At 31.2% G+C, this 23368-nt stretch overlaps 4 protein-coding genes across 4 annotated transcripts; 3 read left to right on the top strand and 1 right to left on the bottom strand.

Annotated features, from left to right (window-relative positions):
- The first annotated feature begins 8429 nt into the window (after positions 1–8429).
- On the top strand, positions 8430–10539 carry LOC137832785 (7-deoxyloganetin glucosyltransferase). The gene is made up of 2 exons (XM_068641127.2): positions 8430–9023; positions 9437–10539. Exons 1-2 carry the CDS (start codon positions 8504–8506, stop codon positions 10375–10377), a joined length of 1461 nt encoding a protein of 486 aa, XP_068497228.2. The 5' UTR covers positions 8430–8503; the 3' UTR covers positions 10378–10539.
- Positions 10540–13132: 2593 nt separating this feature from the next.
- On the top strand, positions 13133–15392 carry LOC137832784 (7-deoxyloganetin glucosyltransferase). The gene is made up of 2 exons (XM_068641126.2): positions 13133–13884; positions 14255–15392. Exons 1-2 carry the CDS (start codon positions 13356–13358, stop codon positions 15199–15201), a joined length of 1476 nt encoding a protein of 491 aa, XP_068497227.2. The 5' UTR covers positions 13133–13355; the 3' UTR covers positions 15202–15392.
- A 1570-nt stretch (positions 15393–16962) lies between these two features.
- LOC137832782 (7-deoxyloganetin glucosyltransferase) lies at positions 16963–18970 on the top strand. The gene is made up of 2 exons (XM_068641123.2): positions 16963–17761; positions 17857–18970. Exons 1-2 carry the CDS (start codon positions 17233–17235, stop codon positions 18798–18800), a joined length of 1473 nt encoding a protein of 490 aa, XP_068497224.1. The 5' UTR covers positions 16963–17232; the 3' UTR covers positions 18801–18970.
- Positions 18971–19013: 43 nt separating this feature from the next.
- Positions 19014–22358, bottom strand: LOC137832783 (Aldolase-type TIM barrel family protein). The gene is made up of 7 exons (XM_068641124.2): positions 22189–22358; positions 21759–21968; positions 21385–21597; positions 20742–20837; positions 20032–20177; positions 19503–19722; positions 19014–19420 (listed from the first exon to the last, which is right to left on the bottom strand). Exons 2-7 carry the CDS (start codon positions 21909–21911, stop codon positions 19238–19240), a joined length of 1011 nt encoding a protein of 336 aa, XP_068497225.1. The 5' UTR covers positions 21912–21968; positions 22189–22358; the 3' UTR covers positions 19014–19237.
- Positions 22359–23368: the final 1010 nt, after the last annotated feature.

The raw sequence follows: 23368 nt of genomic DNA, 5'->3' as shown, positions 1-23368 counted from the left end.
ATCCAAATCTAAAATTGTATTCTAAAAAAGAGTTTTTTGAATTATTTTTTTTATCCACACTCCATTTTATTTATGATCATTTTCGTCAGTTTGCAAGGGTAAAATGGGTATTGACATGGTCTAGGAAAGATTTTCCTGAAGGTTGTTTCAAGGGAATTACAATTTGAAATATTCTGAGGTAAATTTCTTCCTACACTCCATAGTTTCCACTTGTACCCATATGAGGTGGCAAAATGACCATTTTACCCTTAAATGAAAAAAATACATAACCTTATTTCTTTACCTCCTTCATCTCTTCATTTCTTCAGCATTTTCACACCCTTTCATCAAATATTGCATATGTATTGAAAAGTCATTGACCATCCATGAATAAGGTTTGATTTTAAAGTTTTTTTTCATTAAAAATATTATAAATTACACAATATAGTCTTTATTAATTTTGTTGTATATATTTTGAATTGTACATTCTAAAATGAATTTTAAATAAAAACATATTTTAAACTGAATAATCTAAAAGGTAATTGTGAATGTAAAGAAAAAACTTTTAAGTAATAGCATTTATAAAATATCTTATTAAATGATAGATATTTTATATTAAAAATATTTTTCATATTATATAATTTGAAATATGTTTTTGAATGCAATATGAATGGTATAATTCATAAAATATTTTAAAAAAAAAATCTTATAACGAATCCATACTATTATCTTTTGAGTAATATGTATTCAGAAAATTTTCAAATCTAAAATTAAAATGAGGCACTTACTACCACCACCACACCACTGTTTCTCATTAGCACCACCAGTGAACCATTAATCTCCACAACAACCAACTACCAAACTAAGAAACACCAATAACTTCACCACACAAACTTCACTAAACACCAACCAGATGTAGGTGAAAGGAAATTTTACAAAAAAAATTCATTTAATAAATAAAAATAAAATAAAATCTTTAGTTTGAGAGAAAATAATTATAAAAAGAAAAAGATTACAAAACTAGAAAAGGTATTTTTTAATTATTTAAAAAATGAAATATTTAAGAGTGGCTTGCATTCGGAGTTGTGAGCGGGCTTTCACTCTTATATTTTCTCCAAGATTAAATAATAAAGAAAACTGGGATTTAGATATTTATTAACTATAAAAAAAAGTTTATGATCTTAAAAAAAATATCAAAAAAGGCTAAAGAACAAAAAAATAAACACTAGCAGCAGATGTGAGACCTTAACCTGTTTTGACAATAAGTCATTGAAGAAGGGCAAAGAAGTAAAAACACTAAGGGACAGAATCATAAAATTTCAACAGTTTCAGTATGCAGAATGTCTTTATCATTGTGAGAAAGTGATCAGTACTCTCCCTTAAAATATATATATATATATATATATATATATTTTAAGGTTTATGATTTAGAATTTAAAATTTAAAAAAATTTAAAACAAAAATAAACTGGAATACTTGTCATAAGAGGAATGATATATGGACAATCTGCTCCACTATACAATTCTTAATTAATAATATAAAAAAGAGTATTTTTTTTATTTTATACAAAAAATTGAAATTTTAGGCCACTCAAAATTGAAAAATATTATATACTGGAACAAAGTTGTCCATGTATCATTTTCCTTGTCATAATTAGTATATATATAGGAGAATTTTGCTTTTTATGGAATATAGTAAGTTATCATATTTTATTACCCGTGTGCGTATCAAATTTACATGATATTTAAAAGAAATATTTTTAAAAAAAAATAAAACATATTTTTATCATTAATTTATATAATATATAAATTTATTTATCTATATCCTTGAAGATTATAAGTATCAAAATGTTCGTTTTCGTACTTATCTGTGTTGATATAGTGATTTATAATTTGATATCATATAAAACTGATAATATTATATGTAAATATTTATTTTTCAATAATCTTAGTTACTAATGCTTCTAGCTAACATTGATAATAGGTGGAGGCATTAATATTTCATGGTCACAAATAAAAAACACAATGTGTGAATAAAAGGTATTATTTTATTTGGATACATAGTTGAAGCTGTTGTACATTTATCCCTCTCTTCTCTATTATTGGTTGTGTTTTCTTATCAACAGTTTATGGCTTTGCATTTGGATCTCATAAAGCCAATTTCCATAGGATATGTTTTCTTAAGGAAATATATTATATTGCTGAATATTTATTGCAGATAGAAGTTTAGATTATGGAGGATAAAAGGTAACTCTAGTAGCCATAAATTCAAATTTTAAAAAATTTCCAAAACCATAAAATCTTATCATGGGCCATTTAATGTTGTCCTTGCTCCAGAAGAATCTGGAATCTTTATTTCTCACTCAACATTAACCACATATTTAGTTGGAAGTTGGTCCATGACCCATGTTGGATTGTGATGTGCAAAATTCTGTCACTTCTGTTTATCACATTTCAATATATACACAACCAAAACTTTTCTTTGCACATGTCAAACCTCCTTATAATAATATCATAATATTTTTAATTAAAAAATAATAAAAATATTCATTCATTAGGATGTAAGCCCTATGTCTATGTATAAGAAAATCTACATTTAAGTTATACTTTCACATCAATCCAAAAAGAATCCAGCCACTTGACAATATATATATATATATATATATATATATATATATTAATTAGTATTTCAAGTTAAGAAATAAAATAAAATAGATATTTATTCAGTAGAATACTATTTTAATATTATAATAATATGTATTAATATTTTGAAGCGGAATTAAGTTTATTTAACACCATCAACACTAATTACATATAATTAACAGACATTTATAATAATATAATAATATTTTTAATTAAAAATAAAAATAAATAAAATATTAATTTATTGTAATGTGAAAGGTTGACAATCACACGTTAAGAATATCGTTTATTTTGTATATAAGTAGATGCAAACCTCACTTCATTGAATTTGTTTATTGAATTTTTTTTAAGAAGTTGAATTAGGATTGAATTAGACTAATATTAGTAATACTGCTAAATTAAAAAATCCTTAGTTTATAACTGTATCTGTAGCCGAAACTGCCAACTCGTGTGCGTGTGACTGTATATTATGGGTAGTCCAATAGAGACCCGATAACGGGTGACACGATAGACCTAACACAAACACTCGCTAGAATAGGCTCGAAATGACTCTGATACCATATTACAAAGTGGACTTTAAGCCTAACTCAACCCCATAAAACCGATTCATAAGATTGAGGTTTACACCCACTTATATACAATGAAAGATTCTAATCTTTAGTCTAACGGATATCATCTACACAGTGTTCCCTGATTTGAGAGAAGATGAGTTACACTGTCTCAGTATCCAGTACAAGGTCATGTGACACCCTTGTTGAAACAAGCGAAGCTGCTTTCACCTGTCTTTATCTTCCATGTTCCCCTGTCTTTCACCGAGTGTGTTCATTGGCTTGAATCAAAGGAATATGGGTTCCTTATTTATGTCAACTTTGGCACCATCACAATTATGTCCGCAGAGGAAACTGCAAGTGTTTGTGGTGGAGTCCCAATGTTGTGCAGATCAGCCAACAAACTGCAGATATATGTGCCACCAGTGGGAGATTGGGATTGAAGTTGATAGCAATGCGGAGAGAGAGGAGGTGGAGAAGCTGGTGAATGAGTTGATGGTAGGGGAGAAGGGCAAGAAGGTGAGGGAAAGGACTCTGCAGTTGAAGAAGAAAACAGAGGAGTGAAGGAGGTGTTGCTAAAGCAGACATCATTCGATTGAAGGTTGTTTCATTTTTATGGTGTTTTACTGTAAGATCTGGTGTTTGTTGCAGTGTGATGGAAATAATGCACCCTTAGTAGTGCTACTTTGTGTTTTATTTGTGGGTTTTTATTATGTTTTTTTTTTTCTTCATGAAAATGGGGTTTTTTTTAAAAAAATTACAAATTTGCACAAGTTATCCCAATTCGGCACGACTTCATATGCACAAATTGTTCAAATTAGACACGACTTTTGTCCTGTCATAATGAAGTCGTGTCAATTTGGTACTCTGCCACATCATAAATTTTTTTATCTATGTATTTATTCATTCATAACACTCTTAGAACATTCATTTTTTTATCTATGTATTTATTCATTCAATTCAAACATGATTCATACACGATCATCCAATTTTTTGTTCACTCTTAAAAAATTATGTATCAAATTAATTTTTAACATTACATAATTTACTACTCAATATATAAATAATAAAATTTAAAAAAAATAAAAAATTATGACGTGACAGAAATCGTGCCAAATTGGCATGACTTATCTAAATTTGTAACTTTTTTAAAAAGGATTCCATTTTGATAAAAAAAATAAAAAAAAATAACCCATCATGATAAAAAAACCTTATCTTTACTATTTTCTTGCATTTCAAGGTGTTAGACACTTGTTATCAGTTAATTAATTTTCAGTATATTTTATTTCACGAACATATTGTACCTTTTATTGGCATACTTTGCTCAATATGTAATTGAATTCTGGAGATCGTTTTCACTTTCTGGTTTTATAAAACCAGTCAGAATTCGATTTTCTTGAAATCGAATAATATAATAATTTTTTAAAATATATTTATTTCAATGTAATAAATATTTCAATTAAAATAGAAATAAATATCGTATTTATTTAAAAATATTTGAAATATATTTATTTAAATATAAGAAATATTAAAACACCATTACTCACCACAACCACCGACCACCAAACTAAGAAACACACCACACAAACTTCATTAAACTCCAACCAGATGTAGTTGAAAACCAAAGGATGCTATATAACTGTTTTTTAGTTTTTCATTTCTTTTCTATTTTCAACATCCAATTTCGAACAGTTAAAAAGAATTTGAGGAAAAAATAGAAATTAAATAAAGAATCTTTAATTTGAGAGAAAATAATAGACAAGAAAAATATTACAAAACTAAAAAAAAGGCATTCTTGTTTTTAATTATTTTAAAAAAATTGGCAGTTATCTTTTGCAACAAAGTACATTATGAAGCCACTTACAGCATTCACTTTTTAATATCTATCAATGCAATTTTCTGCATTCAAAGACTATGGACCTCTCTTGCTTTGTATGGGGGCCACTATTTATCATTTATCATGGCCTATTAACTAAAATATATTTATATTTTTTTTATATGATGAATAAAATAAAATATATGTATATTACAAGTGTCATCTTATAGTTAATATTTCTAATAAAAAATAGTTTTATTATATAAATGATTGTATGTACCATCTCGTGTTTTATTCAGGTTTTTACTCTGATATAACAATTTCTTTTTTATAAATATTTTCTTCTAAATAAAATCCATATAATAACAATAGTTTATATTATATTTGTTTATTATGCAATTTTAGAGTATTAAAGATAGTGGTTAACACTATTTTCTATTTTAATCAGACTAAATTAAAAAAAACAAATTTTTTAAAAAAATATTAAACTTTAAAAACTAAAAAATATCAACACACAACAAATTGATTTCACACAAATATTTTATTTTTAATTTTGTATATACATTTTTTTTTTATTTTTAGAAAAAAAAATAAACATCATAAAAATCGCATTCGAACACCTGTAATTAAAGAGAGATATGTTGTTGGGTTCTAATATTTTTCTATAAGTGATTCTCATACATAAATTTGGTTTCAAGACATTTTTTTAAGATTTTTTCATATATTTCTTTGATAAACTATTGTATCGGTATGACCGAGACCGATCCCTGGTCTCCATGACCAAGATCCACCTGACTGTCTGAGATCTGGTCTACCTAATCGAGATCTTAGAGACTTGGTCGAGACGATCGAAATTAGGGAAATCTGACCGAGACCTGAGAGACTTGGTCGAGACGATCGAGACCGGAGAAGCTTGGCTGAGACCCGAGAGACTTGGCCGAGACGACCGAAACCTGGAAAATTTGGCTGACGACCAACCCATATTATCGCTAATGCTGAAACCAAGGTCAGTGAAGTTAATCCGTCATTAAGAATTAGGTAATACAATCCTAAGGAGGGTCCACTCTGATAAACAGGTCCAACAAGGTAGGCACATTAGAATAATATAAATAGCACACATCCCAAGGAGTAAGGTATGTCATTTATTATTGTTCACCTACCAGAACACCATCACCCGCTCTTTACTGACTTGAGCGTCTGAGTGTCTTCGCAGGTACCCCACCATCCGATGTTCACCGAGATCGAGTAGCGAAAGAGAAGCAAGAGGACGAGAAGAATCTCAGTTCTTCACTCAGCAACCTGACCGACCGAAGGAAAAAAACACTTCAAGTGTTTTTTAAAGTCCCATCTCCCTATCTCCCTATTATGAACATATATGATAATGTCTTTTCTTTTATTCTGTGGGGGACTATAGTTGCAATACATGAGAACTTCAATGAAAATATTTGTATAGAATCACTGAATGTGAAAAATGTGTAATTTTTTTTTTTTTTATATTTGCTGTAGATTCTGTATTTTATTACTGAATCTAAGGGTAGAAGAAGTAAGACCTATACCTAGGTCTGTAACAATATCAAATGGAATGTACTTTCTGTTTCAGTCCTGGGTTCTTTCCAGAATCATAAAGACGAATTTAGACACGGATAATTATAAAAAAAAAAAAAGATGATAGTTTAAAAATTTATGAAATTGTATAAAAAAATTTATGTGATAAGTTTAAAAATAAATATATATAATAAAAAATAAATAAAAAAATTAAATAATATAAAAAAATTAAAAAATATCTAAAGTTTACTTTACTCTTCCTCACAAGTACATTTATTATTAGTGTATTCTCTGTTATTGGTTGTGTTTTTCTATCCACAATTATGGCTCTGCATTTTTATATATAGTTGCACGGTCGACAAGATATTTTTAAGGAAATAATATGATATGCTGAATTGAATTGAATTAATTTAATGAAATATTAAATCATTTTAAAAGCATTAAAAATATATTATAAAATAATATAATGAATGGAGAAGTGTTTCAATTTTACAGTTTTCTTAGGATAAGGGGCACTGGAAGATCTGACAAGACATTGAAGATATGTAAATTATAGTAATGCTGCATTCTGATATGTCATGGTGAGATTTAAACATCTACCTAAAATATCTTTAACAGTGAAGTAACATCACATCACATCTCTGTACCTTAAAGACATTTTCATCACATGCATACTACATTTTTTTTCACAAAAACAAAATTTTATTACTTTAGTTTATGGAGGATAAAAGGTAACTCTACCCTTAAATTCAAATTTTAAATTTTTCTTGGCCCATGACCCATGTCCACTTTTCCTTTTGTCAGTTATGTGAAAATTTTTGTCAATTCTGTTTATCGCATGCGAATATATACAGAAGGAAAAGTTTATCTTATAATAACATAATAGTATTTTAAATTAAAAATAAAATAAATATAATTAAAATAATAATTTATTAGCGTGTAAAATATATGAATTTTACTGTATGGAACCTAAATCCTAAATAATTCTAAACCCTATATAGAAGGATGATATTTAAGATCCATAAAATAAAATATATCTACTAAACACAACTCAAAATATTAGTATTTTAATTAATTTTTTTATTTTTAACTTAAAATATATGAATATTATTAAAATAATTATTAAGTGAATGTATATTTTTTAGTAAATGTTCAGGAAAATATTTCTTTAATACCAAAAAAGTAAAATATATACACTTGACAAACCATTATAATAATATAATAGTATTTAAATTAAAAAACAAAAAAAAATATTAATTTATTAGTATACGAGGTGTATTTTTTTTTTTTACTGTAGATCATTTTAACATATCAAGACGCAGATGTCCAAGTAGAGTTTTACGTATAAGAAAAACTACAAAGAAATTATACTTTCACATCAATCCAAAGAATACAGCCACTTGACAATTATATATATATATATATATATATATATATATATATAAAACAAAATAAAATTGATATTTATTCAATAGAATACAATCACTTGATAACTATTTTAATATTATAATAATGTATATTAATTAAATATTAATATTTTGAGGTGTAGTATACGTATTTTAGTTTATGACTCTATCCATAGTTTGTCATTTGTTTTGAACAGCATACGAAGATATCTCTGTATGGTGTTGATATATCAGAAAAACGATGTCTTGACAATTTTGTGAATTTAATTCTTGATATTATACGTTTAAAAATAAATAAACATAATAAAAAGTAAATTTAAAATTAAATAATATAAAAATTTATTAAAATAATATTAAAAATTATAATAAAATTGTATAAAAAAATATGAATTGTGAATATATCATTATCATAATATATTAACACTTTAAGTAAAAAGATTAATTATTGAGTTCACATTTTAATAAATGTATCTTAGTCCGTCTTTAGAATATTAAGAAAAGTTTAGTCTATATATATAGTGTTCCCTGATGTTGAGAGAGTAGTGAGAGAAGAAAAGAAAAGCGAAGATGAGTGAGAATGGAGAGAGAAAGGGTCATGCTGTGTTGATTCCGTATCCAGCACAAGGCCATGTGACACCATTGTTGAAAGTAGCGAAGCTGCTTCACCTGAGAGGCTTTCACATAAGCTTTGTCCACACTGAATACAACTACAAACGCTTGCTGAAATCAAGGGGTCCCAATGCCCTTGATGGCTTACCAGATTTTCGCTTTCACGCCATACCAGATGGACTTCCTCCCTTGGATGATGATGATGTTACTCAGCATGTGCCCTCTCTCTGTCACTCTATCAGAAACAACTTCCTCCAACCCTTTTGCGACCTTCTCCACACACTTAACCGTTCTGCCTCTCAGGGTCTCCTTCCCCCTGTTACTTGCTTAGTTTCTGACGGTTGCATGCCTTTTACCATACAAGCTGCTCAACAATTTGCACTCCCTAACGTTATCTCTTGGCCTGCTAGTGCCTGTTCATTACTGTCTGTCATGAACTTTCCCACTTTGTTTGAGAAAGGTCTCACACCTCTCAAAGGTTAGCATCAACCTGTGTTCTTTCTTTCCTAAACTCTAGGATCTCTTTAGATAGGACAAAAGTAAGAAGTTATAAATTAATTGAACTTTTTTACTCAGCTAAAACCAATTGATACAACTATGTTAACTAATATTTGTTAAATTTATTAGACCATCAATTATCGGATCATTCATAATATGTTATTTTATGTGAGCTTATGAGTTATAGTGTGTTAGAGATCGACATCAACTAAAAATTATGAAATTTTATAACTGGATTCACCTTTTAAATTAAACTTTAATATGATATCAGACTATATACTTTTATATACTTTTATCATACTACAAATAACATTTCTTAATAATATATGTTTGCTCTTATATCAATTAATAGATGGAGCTTTAAGCAAAGGCTTATGTATTTATAATATGCAGACGAGAGTTATCTGACAAATGGGTATTTGGACGCCAAAGTGGACTGGATTCCTGGAATGCAGAACTTTCGGCTGAAGGACATGGTTGACTTCATAAGGACAACGGATCCAAATGATATAATGTTGCAGTTTTTCACTGAATTTGCAAATAGAGTTGGAAGAAACTCTCCTATTCTTTTTAACACTTTTGACGAACTTGAGGACAATGTACTGAATGGTTTATCCTCCATTTTCCCCAGTCTTTATCCCATTGGTCCATTGTCTTTACTTTTGAATCAAACTCCACACCAGCACTTGGAATCTTTAGGTTCCAATCTTTGGAAGGAAAACACCGAGTGTCTCGATTGGCTTGAACCAAAGGAACCTGGATCCGTAGTTTATGTGAATTTTGGCAGCATCACTGTCATGTCTGCAGATCAACTGTTGGAATTTGCTTGGGGTTTGGCCAACAGCAAGAAACCGTTTCTGTGGATCATTAGGCCTGACCTTGTCATTGGAGGTTCCGTGATTTTGTCAACAGAGTTTGTGAATGAAACCAGAGACAGAAGCCTGATAGCAAGCTGGTGCCCACAGGAGAAAGTGCTGAACCATCCCTCAGTTGGTGGTTTCTTGACTCACTGTGGATGGAACTCGACTACTGAGAGTGTTTGTGGTGGAGTCCCAATGTTGTGCTGGCCATTTTTTGCAGATCAAACAACAAACTGCAGATATATGTGCCATGAGTGGGAGATTGGGATTGAGGTTGATAGCAATGCGAAGAGAGAGGAGGTGGAGAAGCTGGTGAATGAGTTGATGGTAGGGGAGAGGGGCAAGAAGATGAGGGAAAGGACTCTGCAGTTAAAGAAGAAAGCAGAGGAAGCCACCAGACCCGGTGGTCGTTCATACATAAACTTTGACAAAGTAGTGAAGGAGGTGTTGCTTCAGCAGACATCATTCGATTGAAGGTTGTTTCTTTTTTATAATGTTTTACTGTAAGATCTTCTGTTTGTTGCAGTGTGATAGAAATAATGCACCCCTTAGGAGTGCTACTTTGTGTTTTATTTGTACTATCTTTTTACATTTCAAGGTGTTAGACACCTGTTATCAATTAATTAATTTTCAGTATATTTTATTTCACTAACATATAGTACCTTTTATGGTATAAATAATTAACAATAAACCCTGAATAACAACAAAAACACATCGTTTATATTTTATTTTATTGTACACTTAAACTCTAAAATAATGTTAAATTCTAAAATAATGTTAAAGCTAAATCGTTCTTATTTTAATTAATGAATATTTTTTTTATTTTTAATTTAAAATATCATCATATTATTATAAGTATTTGTTATAGGAAATATTATAATTAAAATATAAATAAATATAATATTTATTTAAAATTAATTGAAATATATTTATTTAAATATAATAAATATTAAAATCAAAGTATAAATATAAATAATTTTAATAATCATGTAAGAAATAGTTGAAATATATTTATTTAAATATAATAATATAATAAATATTACAATAAAATATAAATAAATGTTATAATTATTTAAAAATTAATTAAAAGAACAGTATTTGTATCTCTTAAAAAAGAGGTGAGTAAAAGATGAAAACATCTTTTTTTTTAAGGCAGAATCACATCAATTGAGTGATTGTGACTCGTGATCATATGTTTAAATAGGGATATATGTCTTGGCTAAAGTTATTTCCATAATTTTCATTACAATGAACAAAATAATTTTCAAAACCCAAAAGTTTATATAGCACTAAAAAGTGGTAAAGAAAAATCCAAAACAACATCATTTTATTATTATTATTGAACTATCTTTGTTATGATTCATGAACATTACCAAAATACGTAAATTTGAAAGACATTCCTTTATGCTTTCCAAGAATGTCAAGTTATATATTTTGAGTGCTTCATGAGTGATGTATGAAACCATAAAAAAAAATAAAAATCTCATATTTCCCATTGATTAATACATTAGTGAATAGATATTTAGATGAGTGGTTTAATGCAACAAATTTTGATTGCACATGATTTATGAAACCCCAAATTAAATGTTGTTAAAAAATTATAAATCAAATATTACATAATGATAAAAAAAATGTCTCCAAACAGTTCATTCATCAAACACTATAATATCTTTGTTTAAAAATTTGGTGCAAGCATCAACCATTTTACCATTAGTACAATATAATGAGATGACAATATTATAATGATTTGTAATTTGAAATACTTCAAGATATACAACAACATGGAATCATACTATCAATATCATAAGGTACGATTAATTTTTTTCTACAATTCTTTTGTAAAATTTATATTACATAATAAGTTGAGGTTTTGTGCGTAATTTTTCAAACATGTAATTTTGGGATATTAAAACAATTTAATAACAAGAATGAAGAAAAAATAACTATGATAGATGTGAGTAATCTTAAATTTTGTTCATTAAGAATAATATTAAAATAATTTTGAATATAGATTTTTATTTTATATTTATGTCTAATTCAACTTTACAAAATTTAAAAAATAAAATTTATATATCTCTTATATATTATGATTTTGTCATATCCCTCATAGATATTAAATCTCTAACATAAAGTTTGAAAAAATCTTAAAGTTTGGTTTGAAAAAATTGTTCAGAGTTCCATAATGATGTTAGGCATTCTTACCAAAAATTGAAAGTCATCTTTTAATGAGGCTGAAATCTTCTATCTTCTCTGATCAATATTAATAATAATATTATTAATAATAATAATAAAAGAATTTCATGTTATATGAAATGTATGTTAATGTGTAAATATTGTTAAATACTCAAAGTCACCAGGTAAATAATATAGTAAAAGATAAAATAAATATAAATATTAAAATAGCGTGTGTTGAAGTCAATTTTCAGATAGGATAAAGATGATTATTATATACTTGTGGGATTTATCATATGAGGTTGAGTTAATTACATTAGAGATAAATTTTGAATTATTAAGAGTGATATTCTGATTTTTTATTTTTTTATTCAGTTATATGATATTGTAATAAAATAATTGGGTTATATATATATATGTAGTTATTCTGTGTTACCTAACTCATTCTATTAATAATAATCAATTCGATATATAGGATGAAACGTGAATCTCTAGAATTGTCTAGCTAAATAAAGTAGGTATGGCAAGAAAATAAAGATTATATAATGAGATATTGGGTCCAACTTTGAGTAGTGTGAAATTATTTGGTGGCTCAATTTGGCATCCAAGAAACAGAGTTCCCACAAACTCTGCTACTGTTTCGTGATCTCATTCTTGAACCATTGAATCAGGACTAAACAAAAAAATAAGATAAATAACAATGTACTAATCTTGATAAATATTACAGTTTTATTGTGTGAATCTAATCATATGAAGTATGAAATAATTTAGTATTATAGTTTGAGTTTTTATTTTCAGCATAGTTACTATAAAGAAATCAATCAGTTTACACGAGATCGCGTTTGATATGGTAAAGTCTTCTGTTTATGTCCTCATGTGCGTGTTTCGTGATTATTACTTCTGCAAGTGGCTTTTTTTTTATTTTGACTTTGGTAAAAACAAGAGTTTTGTTGCTTGTCTCTCAACTTCAGATTCACATAAGACAAATGGAAGATTTGTATTCTGATACATAAAATTTGATATCAGTGAATCATCTTCTTTGGATGTGCCGACAGATAAAAAATGACAATAAGAAATTCGAATATATCTCTTAAATGGTGTTTTGGTGTGAGATATACGACACTGTTGACAGTGATATACGTATCTGTCTCAGCGCTACATACTGATTACAAAATAATTAATCCAATAAAATATGGTCATGAAAAAGGCTTAAATGGGAAGTTGTGTTTGTGCTAGAGTTGAATTTGTATTCATAGATCAAAGCATAAAAAAGATCAAGCATGAGTTACTTTGCAGAGAGAAAGCCACACGCTGTGTTCACTCCATATCCACTTCAAGGACACATAAACCCCTTGTTCAAACTAGCAGAGTTGCTTCATCTCAGAGGCTTTCACGTAACCTTTGTCCACACTGACTACAACCACAAACGTTACCTCAAATCAAGGGGTCCTAATGCCCTTCAGGGCCTGCCAGATTTTCGCTTTGAAACCATCCCAGATGGCCTTCCTCCCTTGGATGCTGATGCTGATGCTGATGTTAGTCAACACATACCCTCTCTCTGTGACTCCATCAGAAAGAACTTCCTCCAACCCTTTCGTGACCTTCTTGCTAGACTTAACCACTCTGCCACTACTGGTCTCAACCCCCCAGTTACCTGCTTGGTTTCTGACTGTTTCGTCACTTTTCCTATCCAAGCAGCTCAGGAACTTGGACTCCCTGTCCTTCTCCTTTCCCCACTCAGTGCAGGTGCATTCTGGTCTTTCATGCACTATCGTACTCTGGTTGAAAGAGGAATCGTACCCCTCAAAGGTATATATACAGTTATGTTCTTCATCCATTCAGCATAAAACGTGTTTTAGCATCTTCAAGATTTACACTGGATCAAGTTTAGTACCTATAATTTGGAAAGGATACCTTTAGTCCACTAACTTTTGAACTGTGGTGAATTTGTGAATTTTGTGATCGTTTTTGTCATTTTGACCAGATGAGGAACAAACAAAGTTGATCATATTTCAGAAAATACAAAGACCAAGATAGTCTTTTTAAAATACAGGGACAAAACCATTTTTTTTAGAATATTAAGGAACTTAAAACAGTTATTACATTTGAATGTACTATGTGATAGATGTGTTCATGCATGGATTTGACAGCTATTGGCCTTTGTGATTGTGACATGCAGATGAGAGTGATCTGACAAATGGATATTTGGACGCCAAAGCAGACTGCATTCCAGGGTTGACAAATTTTCGGCTGAAGGACCTGCCTGACTTTATGAGGACAACAGATCCAAATGATGTAATGTTGAACTTTTTCATTGAAGAAACTGATAAAATTCCCAGCGCCTCTGCTGTTGTTTTTAATACTTTTGATGAACTTGAAAGAGATGCAATTAATGCAATCTCCTCTTCCTTTAAACTCCCTTCTGTTTATACCATTGGTCCTTTCCCTTTACTTTTGAATCAAACTCCACACCAGCACTTGGAATCTTTAGGTTCCAGTCTTTGGAAGGAAAACACCGAGTGTCTCGATTGGCTTGAATCCAAGGAACCTGGATCCGTAGTTTATGTGAATTTTGGCAGCATCACTGTTATGTCTGCAGATCAACTGTTGGAGTTTGCTTGGGGTTTGGCAAACAGCAAGAAACCGTTTTTGTGGATCATTAGGCCTGACCTTGTCATTGGAGGTTCCGTGATCTTGTCATCAGAGTTTGTGAATGAAACCAGAGACAGAAGCCTGATAGCAAGCTGGTGCCCACAGGAGAAAGTGCTGAACCATCCTTCAGTTGGAGGTTTCTTGACTCACTGTGGATGGAACTCGACTACTGAAAGTGTTTGTGCTGGAGTCCCAATGTTGTGTTGGCCATTTTTTGCAGATCAGCCAACAAACTGCAGATATATGTGCCATGAGTGGGAGATTGGGATTGAAGTTGATAGCAATGCGAAGAGAGAGGAGGTGGAGAAGCTGGTGAATGAGTTGATGGCAGGGGAGAAGGGCAAGAAGATGAGAGAAAGGACGATGGAGTTGAAGAAGAAAGCAGAGGAGGTGACAAGACCAGGTGGTTGTTCATACATAAACTTGGACAAAGTAATCAAGGAGGTGTTGCTTAAGCAGACATCATGCGATTGAAGGGTTTTTGTTATTCATGAGATGTGTGTTTTCACTGTTTATAGAGTAAACATATAAGCACCACAGTAATAATTCATTCCCTTAGAATGTGTTGGAATGTTATAGAAAAATGCCCCTTAGTAGTTTGTAATTCCTCTGTTCTAATTTTTTCTTGATATTTCAAACCGCCATTCATTCTGTTTTGGATGATATTTAGAGACTTGTTATCAATTAATTAATTTTCAGTTTATATTACCATCAACTTGTTTCTTGCATGTTACAACATGCATAGTTAGTTGACATAATTTATGTAATTGAAATAAGAATTATCTATTTAATGGTGAATATTCGTTCTGTCATAATCCATGTTGAAAGATTCTTAAACCGTTTAAAAGGTTGTAGACGGTATATAACTTTTAGATCGTCTAGTAGTTCAAAGACTTTTTTTGTGAATGAGAACTTTACTTAGACTGTTTAATACTTTTGTTTATTTTTTAGAATTTTAGTTGCCGTTTCATTGTTCCCTCAGTTGATTCATTGCAGACCTTTTTTCGAAGAGTGTCTTCTACTGGAAGTTAATTAAACAATTTTTTTGTTTGATTATATTAAAATATTTTTTAACGTTTGAATTAAATTAAGAGTTCGTTATAAAACTTGAGAGAAATTATAAATTTTAATCCCATATCCATATAATGAATTTTTATATATGTGGACGTAGATTATGTTTCACTCAATGTTAAATATTTTTTTATGTGATTCATCGTCACTCTATTATATCTTGTTTTTGCATTGGTATCTGTAGACGGTTACGTAAATTTATGGGTTTCTTTTAAATTAATTAAATTATTTTAACAGTGTAAGCTGCATCAGCAAATTGAACATATACATAAACAATTATAAAAAATACTCTTGGATCAAATTGAAATCTGGGTTAAAATAATGCGAGGCTATTAAATCTCCCATTAGCCTTTTTTTGTTTATTAGTGGAATGGTGTTTATATGTTGGTATTCTTTTCTTTTACATCCTTATTATATTAAATAATAATAATAATATATTGAATTAAGTTATTTAATTAAAGGATAAATTAAATTATTAAATATAAACGATAACAAATAAGGTTGTAGAGTGGTAATGAAAAGGTCCGTATCTGTTGTTTTATTGTTAATTATGGGACTTACAACCTAACATTAAAAATAAGTTAATAATTTTGATGATGTCAATAAAAAATAAACACAGTCAACTTTAATATGAAAAAAATATTTTACAATATAGTTAGTTGATTAGGCTTACATGCAGACACACTGATTCTTCTAACAAGAAAATTACAAAACCTCTTATATAAATTTTACAAAAAAATACAAATTTTATTATGACACACAACTATCTTAATCTTCTGTACTAAAAAAGAACAGTAAAATTACTTAAATTAATTCCTCAACTTTATAATAATTATCAACTTTTCTTTTTGTTTATTATTCAATGTGAGACTCTGATAACAATTCATTCATACCTTTTTTCTCTTCACATCAGTATCCATACCCCTTTCACTAGAAAAGTGGTGTTAAGAGTATTGATTTCTTATTTAAACATAAAAAGTCAACACCATATTTGATAATGAAATTTGTAGGTGAATTGTTGTAAATCATTGTAGGGATAAACAAAGTTAGTTTTAAGTTGAAGCAGAAGGAAAAATGGTGATAGACGAGGGATCATTGACTTTAGTGAACACTGCAACAACACCTGTCCATTTATCTTTCTCCATAGTATTTGGATTGCCTTCTGCATTAGAGGCGACAGAATCTGTATCCTACCTCACCCATTCCCCACATGTAGTAACCACTCAAATATTTTCTTTTCATTTTTTAAATTCAACATCTATCCCATCAAAATGCCACTACTTCTAAAAAAGGCCTTTTATATAAAAAACTGCAAGATGTTGCAATTGTCTTGTCTGGCAAGTGGTTCATTCATTGAGCTTGCTATATTTGTTGAGAGGGTTTTCCTTTCCTTTGACTTTCCCCTTCATTTTGCATAAAAAAGGAAAATTCAAGATGAACTGCACTGCTGAGACAAAGCCACACGCTGTGCTGGTTCCATTTCCACTTCAAGGACATATAAATCCCTTGTTCAAACTAGCAAAGCTGCTTCATCTCAGAGGCTTTCACATAACCTTTGTCCACACCGACTACAACCACAAACGCTACCTCAAATCAAGGGGTCCTAATGCCCTTCAGGGCCTGCCAGATTTTCGCTTTGAAACCATCCCAGATGGCCTTCCTCCCTTGGATGATGATGCTGATGGTGATGTTAGTCAACACATACCCTCTCTTTGTGACTCCTTCAGAAAGAACTTCCTCCAACCCTTTCGTGACCTTCTTGCTAGACTTAACCACTCTGCCACTGCTGGCCTCATCCCCCCAGTTACCTGCATAGTCTCTGATTGTTTCATGAGTTTTCCTATACAAGCTGCTGAAGAACTTGCAGTCCCTATCATTCTCCTTTCCCCGGTCAGTGCAGGTGCATTCTTGTGTTTTATGCACTTCCGTACTTTGGTGGATACGGGAACCGTACCTCTCAAAGGTATCAATTTATGTTCTTCCTCCATTTAGTATATGTTCGGATGCTTTTTGTGTACGGATCTGTCAGTGGTTGGTTTTTGTGATTATGATGTGCAGATGAGAGTTATCTGACAAATGGATATTTGGACACCACCTTGGTAGAATGTATTCCGGGTTTGCAAAATTTTCGCATGAGGGATCTGCCTAGCTTTGTAAAGACAGCAGATCCAAATGATTTCATGCTAGAATATTTCATTGAAGTAGCTGGTAGAGTTCCTACAGTGTCAGCTATTGTTTTTAATACTTTTGATGAACTTGAAAGAGATGCGATGAATGCTCTGTCCTCTATGCTCCCTTCTCTTTATACCATTGGTCCTTTCCCTTCGTTTTTAGATCAAAGTCCCAGTAACCACTTGGCTTCTCTTGGTTCCAATCTTTGGAATGAAGATCCCAAGTGTCTTGAGTGGCTTGAATCCCAGGAACCCAGATCCGTAGTTTATGTGAATTTTGGCAGCATCACTGTTATGTCTGCAGAACAACTGTTAGAATTTGCTTGGGGTTTGGCCAACAGCAAGAAACCGTTTGTATGGATCATTAGGCCTGACCTTGTCATTGGAGGTTCCGTGATTTTGTCATCTGAGTTTGTGAATGAAACTAGGGACAGAAGCCTAATAGCAGGTTGGTGTCCACAAGAACAGGTGCTGAACCATTCATCAATTGGTGGATTCTTGACTCATTGTGGATGGAACTCAATCACTGAAAGTGTTTGTGCTGGAATCCCAATGTTATGCTGGCCCTTTTTTGCAGATCAGCAAACAAACTGTAGATATGTGTGCAATGAGTGGGAGATTGGGATTGAAATTGATAACAATGTGAAGAGAGAGGAGGTGGAGAAGCTGGTGAATGAGTTGATGGTAGGGGAGAAGGGAAAGAAGATGAGAGAAAAGACGACGGAGTTGAAGAAGAAGGCAGAGGAGTTCACCAGACCCGGTGGTCATTCATACATAAACTTGGATACAGTGATTAAGGAGGTGTTGCTTAAGCAAACATCACTTGGTTGAAGGGTTTTTCCTTTTTATAGAAGTTGTACTGTAATAATTCATTGATCTTCTCTCCTTTACACTTTCTTTGTAATCGAAATAATGAGCGCTAGTTTGTGTTTTCTTTGGAACAGTACCTAATATCTTCTCCACATTTCAAATTTGTTATCAATTAATTAGTTTTCAGTTTATATTACTAGCTTCGAGTTTCATGCATATATTACAACTTGTAGGTAGTAGACAGACATAATTTATATCATTGGAATAACAATGATCTATTCAACATTCTTGGTGAGTTGTAAACTTTTATGGTGACATAACATTCTTCTGAAGATGAAGCAATGCGAAAATGAAATTTTTATTATAAACTTGTTTTGAAACTGGCACACTTCTTGTTATTCCAAGCCACAACCGTTGTACAGAATTTAAGCATGGTCTCTCACTCGACATTTGACAATCTATTTTAAGTTTTGCTGTATTATAAGTTGTGCTCCTTCAACTAGCTGCTTTACCACTTCACCAGCAGGCAGAATTTCCTTGATGAGACCAACACCTTCGCCAGCAAACATCACCATGCTCTCAAGATCGCCTGTAGTTGTCATGTTTGGAACAGTACCTGCAAAACGTCGTATATCTTTGTCCTGTTTCGTGCAAAAAGTATAGTCAAACACAAATGTTGTAGACATAACAGTTGCATATAAGGATGGTAGTTTTGTCACGTACCACGCCATTAATTGTTGAATGGCCAATGATGGGTTGGTTGGTTTCGTTTTCGTGTGCCGGAAGCGATCTCCATTCCTTATAGAAAGGTGTCTGCAAGACACGATGAGGAGCACCAGGCCATCTTGCCCTCCCAAACACATCCGTGTATGCAGTCTCATCAAGTTCAACCAATTTCCTTTTGTATGTAGAATGAGCATTGCTTTCCTCAGTTGCCAAAAACCTGCAAACAAGACTCTTGGCATGAAAACATATATGAAAATGTGTAATAGTGTCAGGAATAATCTAACTTAAATTGAGATTATTAGGTTGGACATGGAGATAGTGTTGGGCACCTTCGTATATCTCATCACAACAGACCTATAATCTCATGAAGAATAAATTGTGGAATTTATAAGCCTCATTGCAGGCTTCTATCATGGAGGCAGAATTCTTGATTTAAAGACAAAAATTGCATATGCCAAGATACTACAGCAACAATAGGAGAGCAATTTACTCAAATATGATTAATGTGAAAGTAATATTTCAAAACCTGGTGCCTAAACAGACGCCTTGAGCACCAAGGGCTAGAGCAGCAACATAACCCCGACTATCCACAATTCCTCCAGCTGCAATAACTGGTATCTCTCTGTCACCAACCAGATCGACCACCCTTGACACCAATGTAATTAGACCATCCTACAATTACGTGAAAGAAAAAAGCACTGTCTCTCAGTGGCAATGCAAAGATGGAAAATAGTAGTCTGTGATCCACGATTGAAAAAACATGATTAGCTATCATTCATATCAGCTGCTAATGATCAACTAAGCAATGGTGGTGGTAGACAACAAAAAGATGAACTTTTTCAAAGGTTGTGAGAATGTTACATATACAAGTGACGGTCTTCCCCTCAAAACAACTAAGGACATGAGGCAGTGAATACTGAAAAGATCCAACAAGCCAGATTTCAACAATACTTTTAACTAGAAAGGTTTTCTGCAAGTGTATGGGGAATATTTGAATATATTTGAAATTGCACACTCATTATTTCTGATAGAAAAGCATTGGTGATGAAATTTTGCTTTTTAATTCATCACTTCCTTAAATCAATACCTTTCCAGACTTTTATTGAATAGAAAACACAAGCAAAAAAATACCCTTGTGGAAAAGTGTCTCAAGGAAAAACAATGTAATGTGTAGTTATTCAACACCTGCAACCACTACTACATAGACTATATCAAAATTATGACAAGCATGCACACCTGACCCAATACATGACCACCAGCTTCAAGTCCTTGTACAATTATCCCATCCACACCTGCTTCAATCGCTTGTTTCGCACCTTCAATGTTCCCCACCTGTAATAGGATTAAAAATACGAGTCCCAGATTAGATTTCAGACGATAACCTACAATTAGCTTTCAACATGCCTCACAAAAGGGACTGCATATCACTTAAGTCAATCAACCTATCCACTAGCAATATAAATTTCTTCATAAACACTGACAAAAACAAGAAATGAAATATGTTTTTTCATATGCTAAAATTGATTTATATATAAGTTAATATCAGCTCTTTGAAGAAGCTAAATCTGCAAGTACTTCAGGAAAGTTTATCTAAGCATAAATAAGGAAGGAGAATCATGAAATATAAACTCAGCAATGGTACAAGTTATAGCAGACTGAGGGTTCATCATGACTTCAAACGAATTTCGAGTTTAATTATCCTTAACATGAAAATAAAATGGGCTAAGTTTAAATCCAGCCAGGCATCAAAAAGCACAAGAACGGAATAATTAATATGCAAAGCAAATAAAAAGAAAACCAAAATTAAGATATCATTGTCTTTTAGGATTTGCGTATAGTTAGTAACCTGATACTCTTAATAAATGAACAGAAAACTCACTTGAGGAACAACTTTGACCCCAGCAGCGTGAGCCTTATTTACTAGTTCCGTTGTACAATCACCCCATGAAATTTGCAAGACTGCAACTTTTTCTTCCAGAATGACCTTCAAATTCTCCTCAAAAGGAAAGGCTAGAACGACACCAACCCCGAAAGGTTTATCAGTTAAGGTCCTAGTCGTCTTTATGAGTCCCCTCAAATAATCGGGCGATTCCTGTTAGAGTCAAATCAACAAATAATTACACTTCATAGCAATGAACTTGTAGAAAAAGACTATAAATTTACACAGCGTATGATACTCCTAGACAAGTTAACAATGAACTGATGCAGGAATTGAAGAACAGAAGGCAATGATGAGCATGAGCATGAACATACCCAATCAGGGGCCCTAAGAAGTCCAAGAGCACCAGCATTGGCAACTGCAGCTACAAGGTGAGGAGCAGAGATATCAGGGCCTAATGGAGCCTGAACAATACCATATTCAAAACCCAGTATCCCTCTCCAACCCATCTTGCTCCCCAAGTTCATCAATCTTTATCTTCCTTTAACAATAAATGGATCTCAGGAATGACATCACACGATGCACTACACGAACCATTTATATTATTTTTATAATACGAACAAGTATTGGAGTTAAACATGAACTCTTTTTAATATGATAGAATCAGAGACATTAACTTTTAGTCACACTATACAATTCATATACGACACTTCACTTGACTGTACTGTACATACAATTACCATTTCTCAGAGAATTTCACAGTATAAACATGAAAATAACAATTTCAGTAACCTGAGCAATTACCTTCAAGTTTTATTCCATGAGTGTGCAATTTCTGTAACATGAACGTGCTAGCTTCTCTCTGTTACGCTTTAGGTTTTTGTTGTTCTGTTTTTATGTTGCCCATTTAATAGCTATCTCAACTTTTTCTTTAGCTTTCTCTCTCACGTGTCCATTTTATTTCCGATTCTAACAAGTTTTAATTGTGGTTTTAATTTTGCTTTATACACGAAATTAAATTGAATTTTTATTCAGTAAAGCTAATTATCCTTTTTACATATCATAGAGCAGTTATAACATAATGATTAATAAAATTCAAACACTTGTTCAGATGAATGGAATATGGAATTCAATATATAACAAAAGGTTAAACTCTCCATTTGAAACTTTTAATGTTAATGAAGATAAGTGATTTTCTCTTGTACTTGAGTCCCAACGTTTTATTAGGTTTACATATCTTAATAATATATTATTAACTCTTGTCTCAAAATATTTAATTATATAAACAATAATACTTAACTGATGCTTTCTTTTAGTTTTTGACAAAAAATATTTTATGTTTTTATCAAACTTTCATCAAGATAATTATAACTACTCTTCCAACACTTTTTGTTCTTCCTCTACTTTGTTCTTCAGTGTGCTTCTAATGATTTCTTCTTCATGGTATTTCGTTTCTCGGATATGTGGGTGTACCTGTAAGGTGTTTCGATGATAAAGTCATAAATAATCAGTTTAGTTAAGTGATTATCTTTTTAAAAAACACTCTAGTTAATCAAGTCACCTATTTATACTATTGGGCTATATCAATCTTATTGGACTTTTACTATTTGTACTTATATTTATTGAATTTACTCATAATTATATTTTGGGTTTAACCTTTAGACCTTAACATTACTATGTTGATATTGTGCATTGTTTTACATTTTCATATTTACCATCAAAGTCTTATTAATCATATAGTGTTTAACATACCCAAAGATCTTTCAATCTCACATCTTCTCGGTCTCTTGGTCCAATAACTTAATAATTTTACTTGGAGAAGCACATTTTATATGTGTTTAGCAATAGTTATTATAAATAATAACATTTTATTTCTTAGAAAATACTCTATTTCTTTTATAATCTTCATTGTGAAATAAAGATATTTTTTTTGTTTTTATACAAACTACTTAAATATCATTTATTTAATATTCAGCATTTCGTT

This window comes from Phaseolus vulgaris, chromosome 6 (genome assembly GCF_051622355.1).
Source record: "Phaseolus vulgaris cultivar YP4 chromosome 6, ASM5162235v1, whole genome shotgun sequence".
Taxonomy (NCBI): Eukaryota; Viridiplantae; Streptophyta; class Magnoliopsida; order Fabales; family Fabaceae; genus Phaseolus; species Phaseolus vulgaris.
Note: the sequence above shows the minus strand (reverse complement) of the source record. Positions and strands in the feature narration are given on the sequence as shown.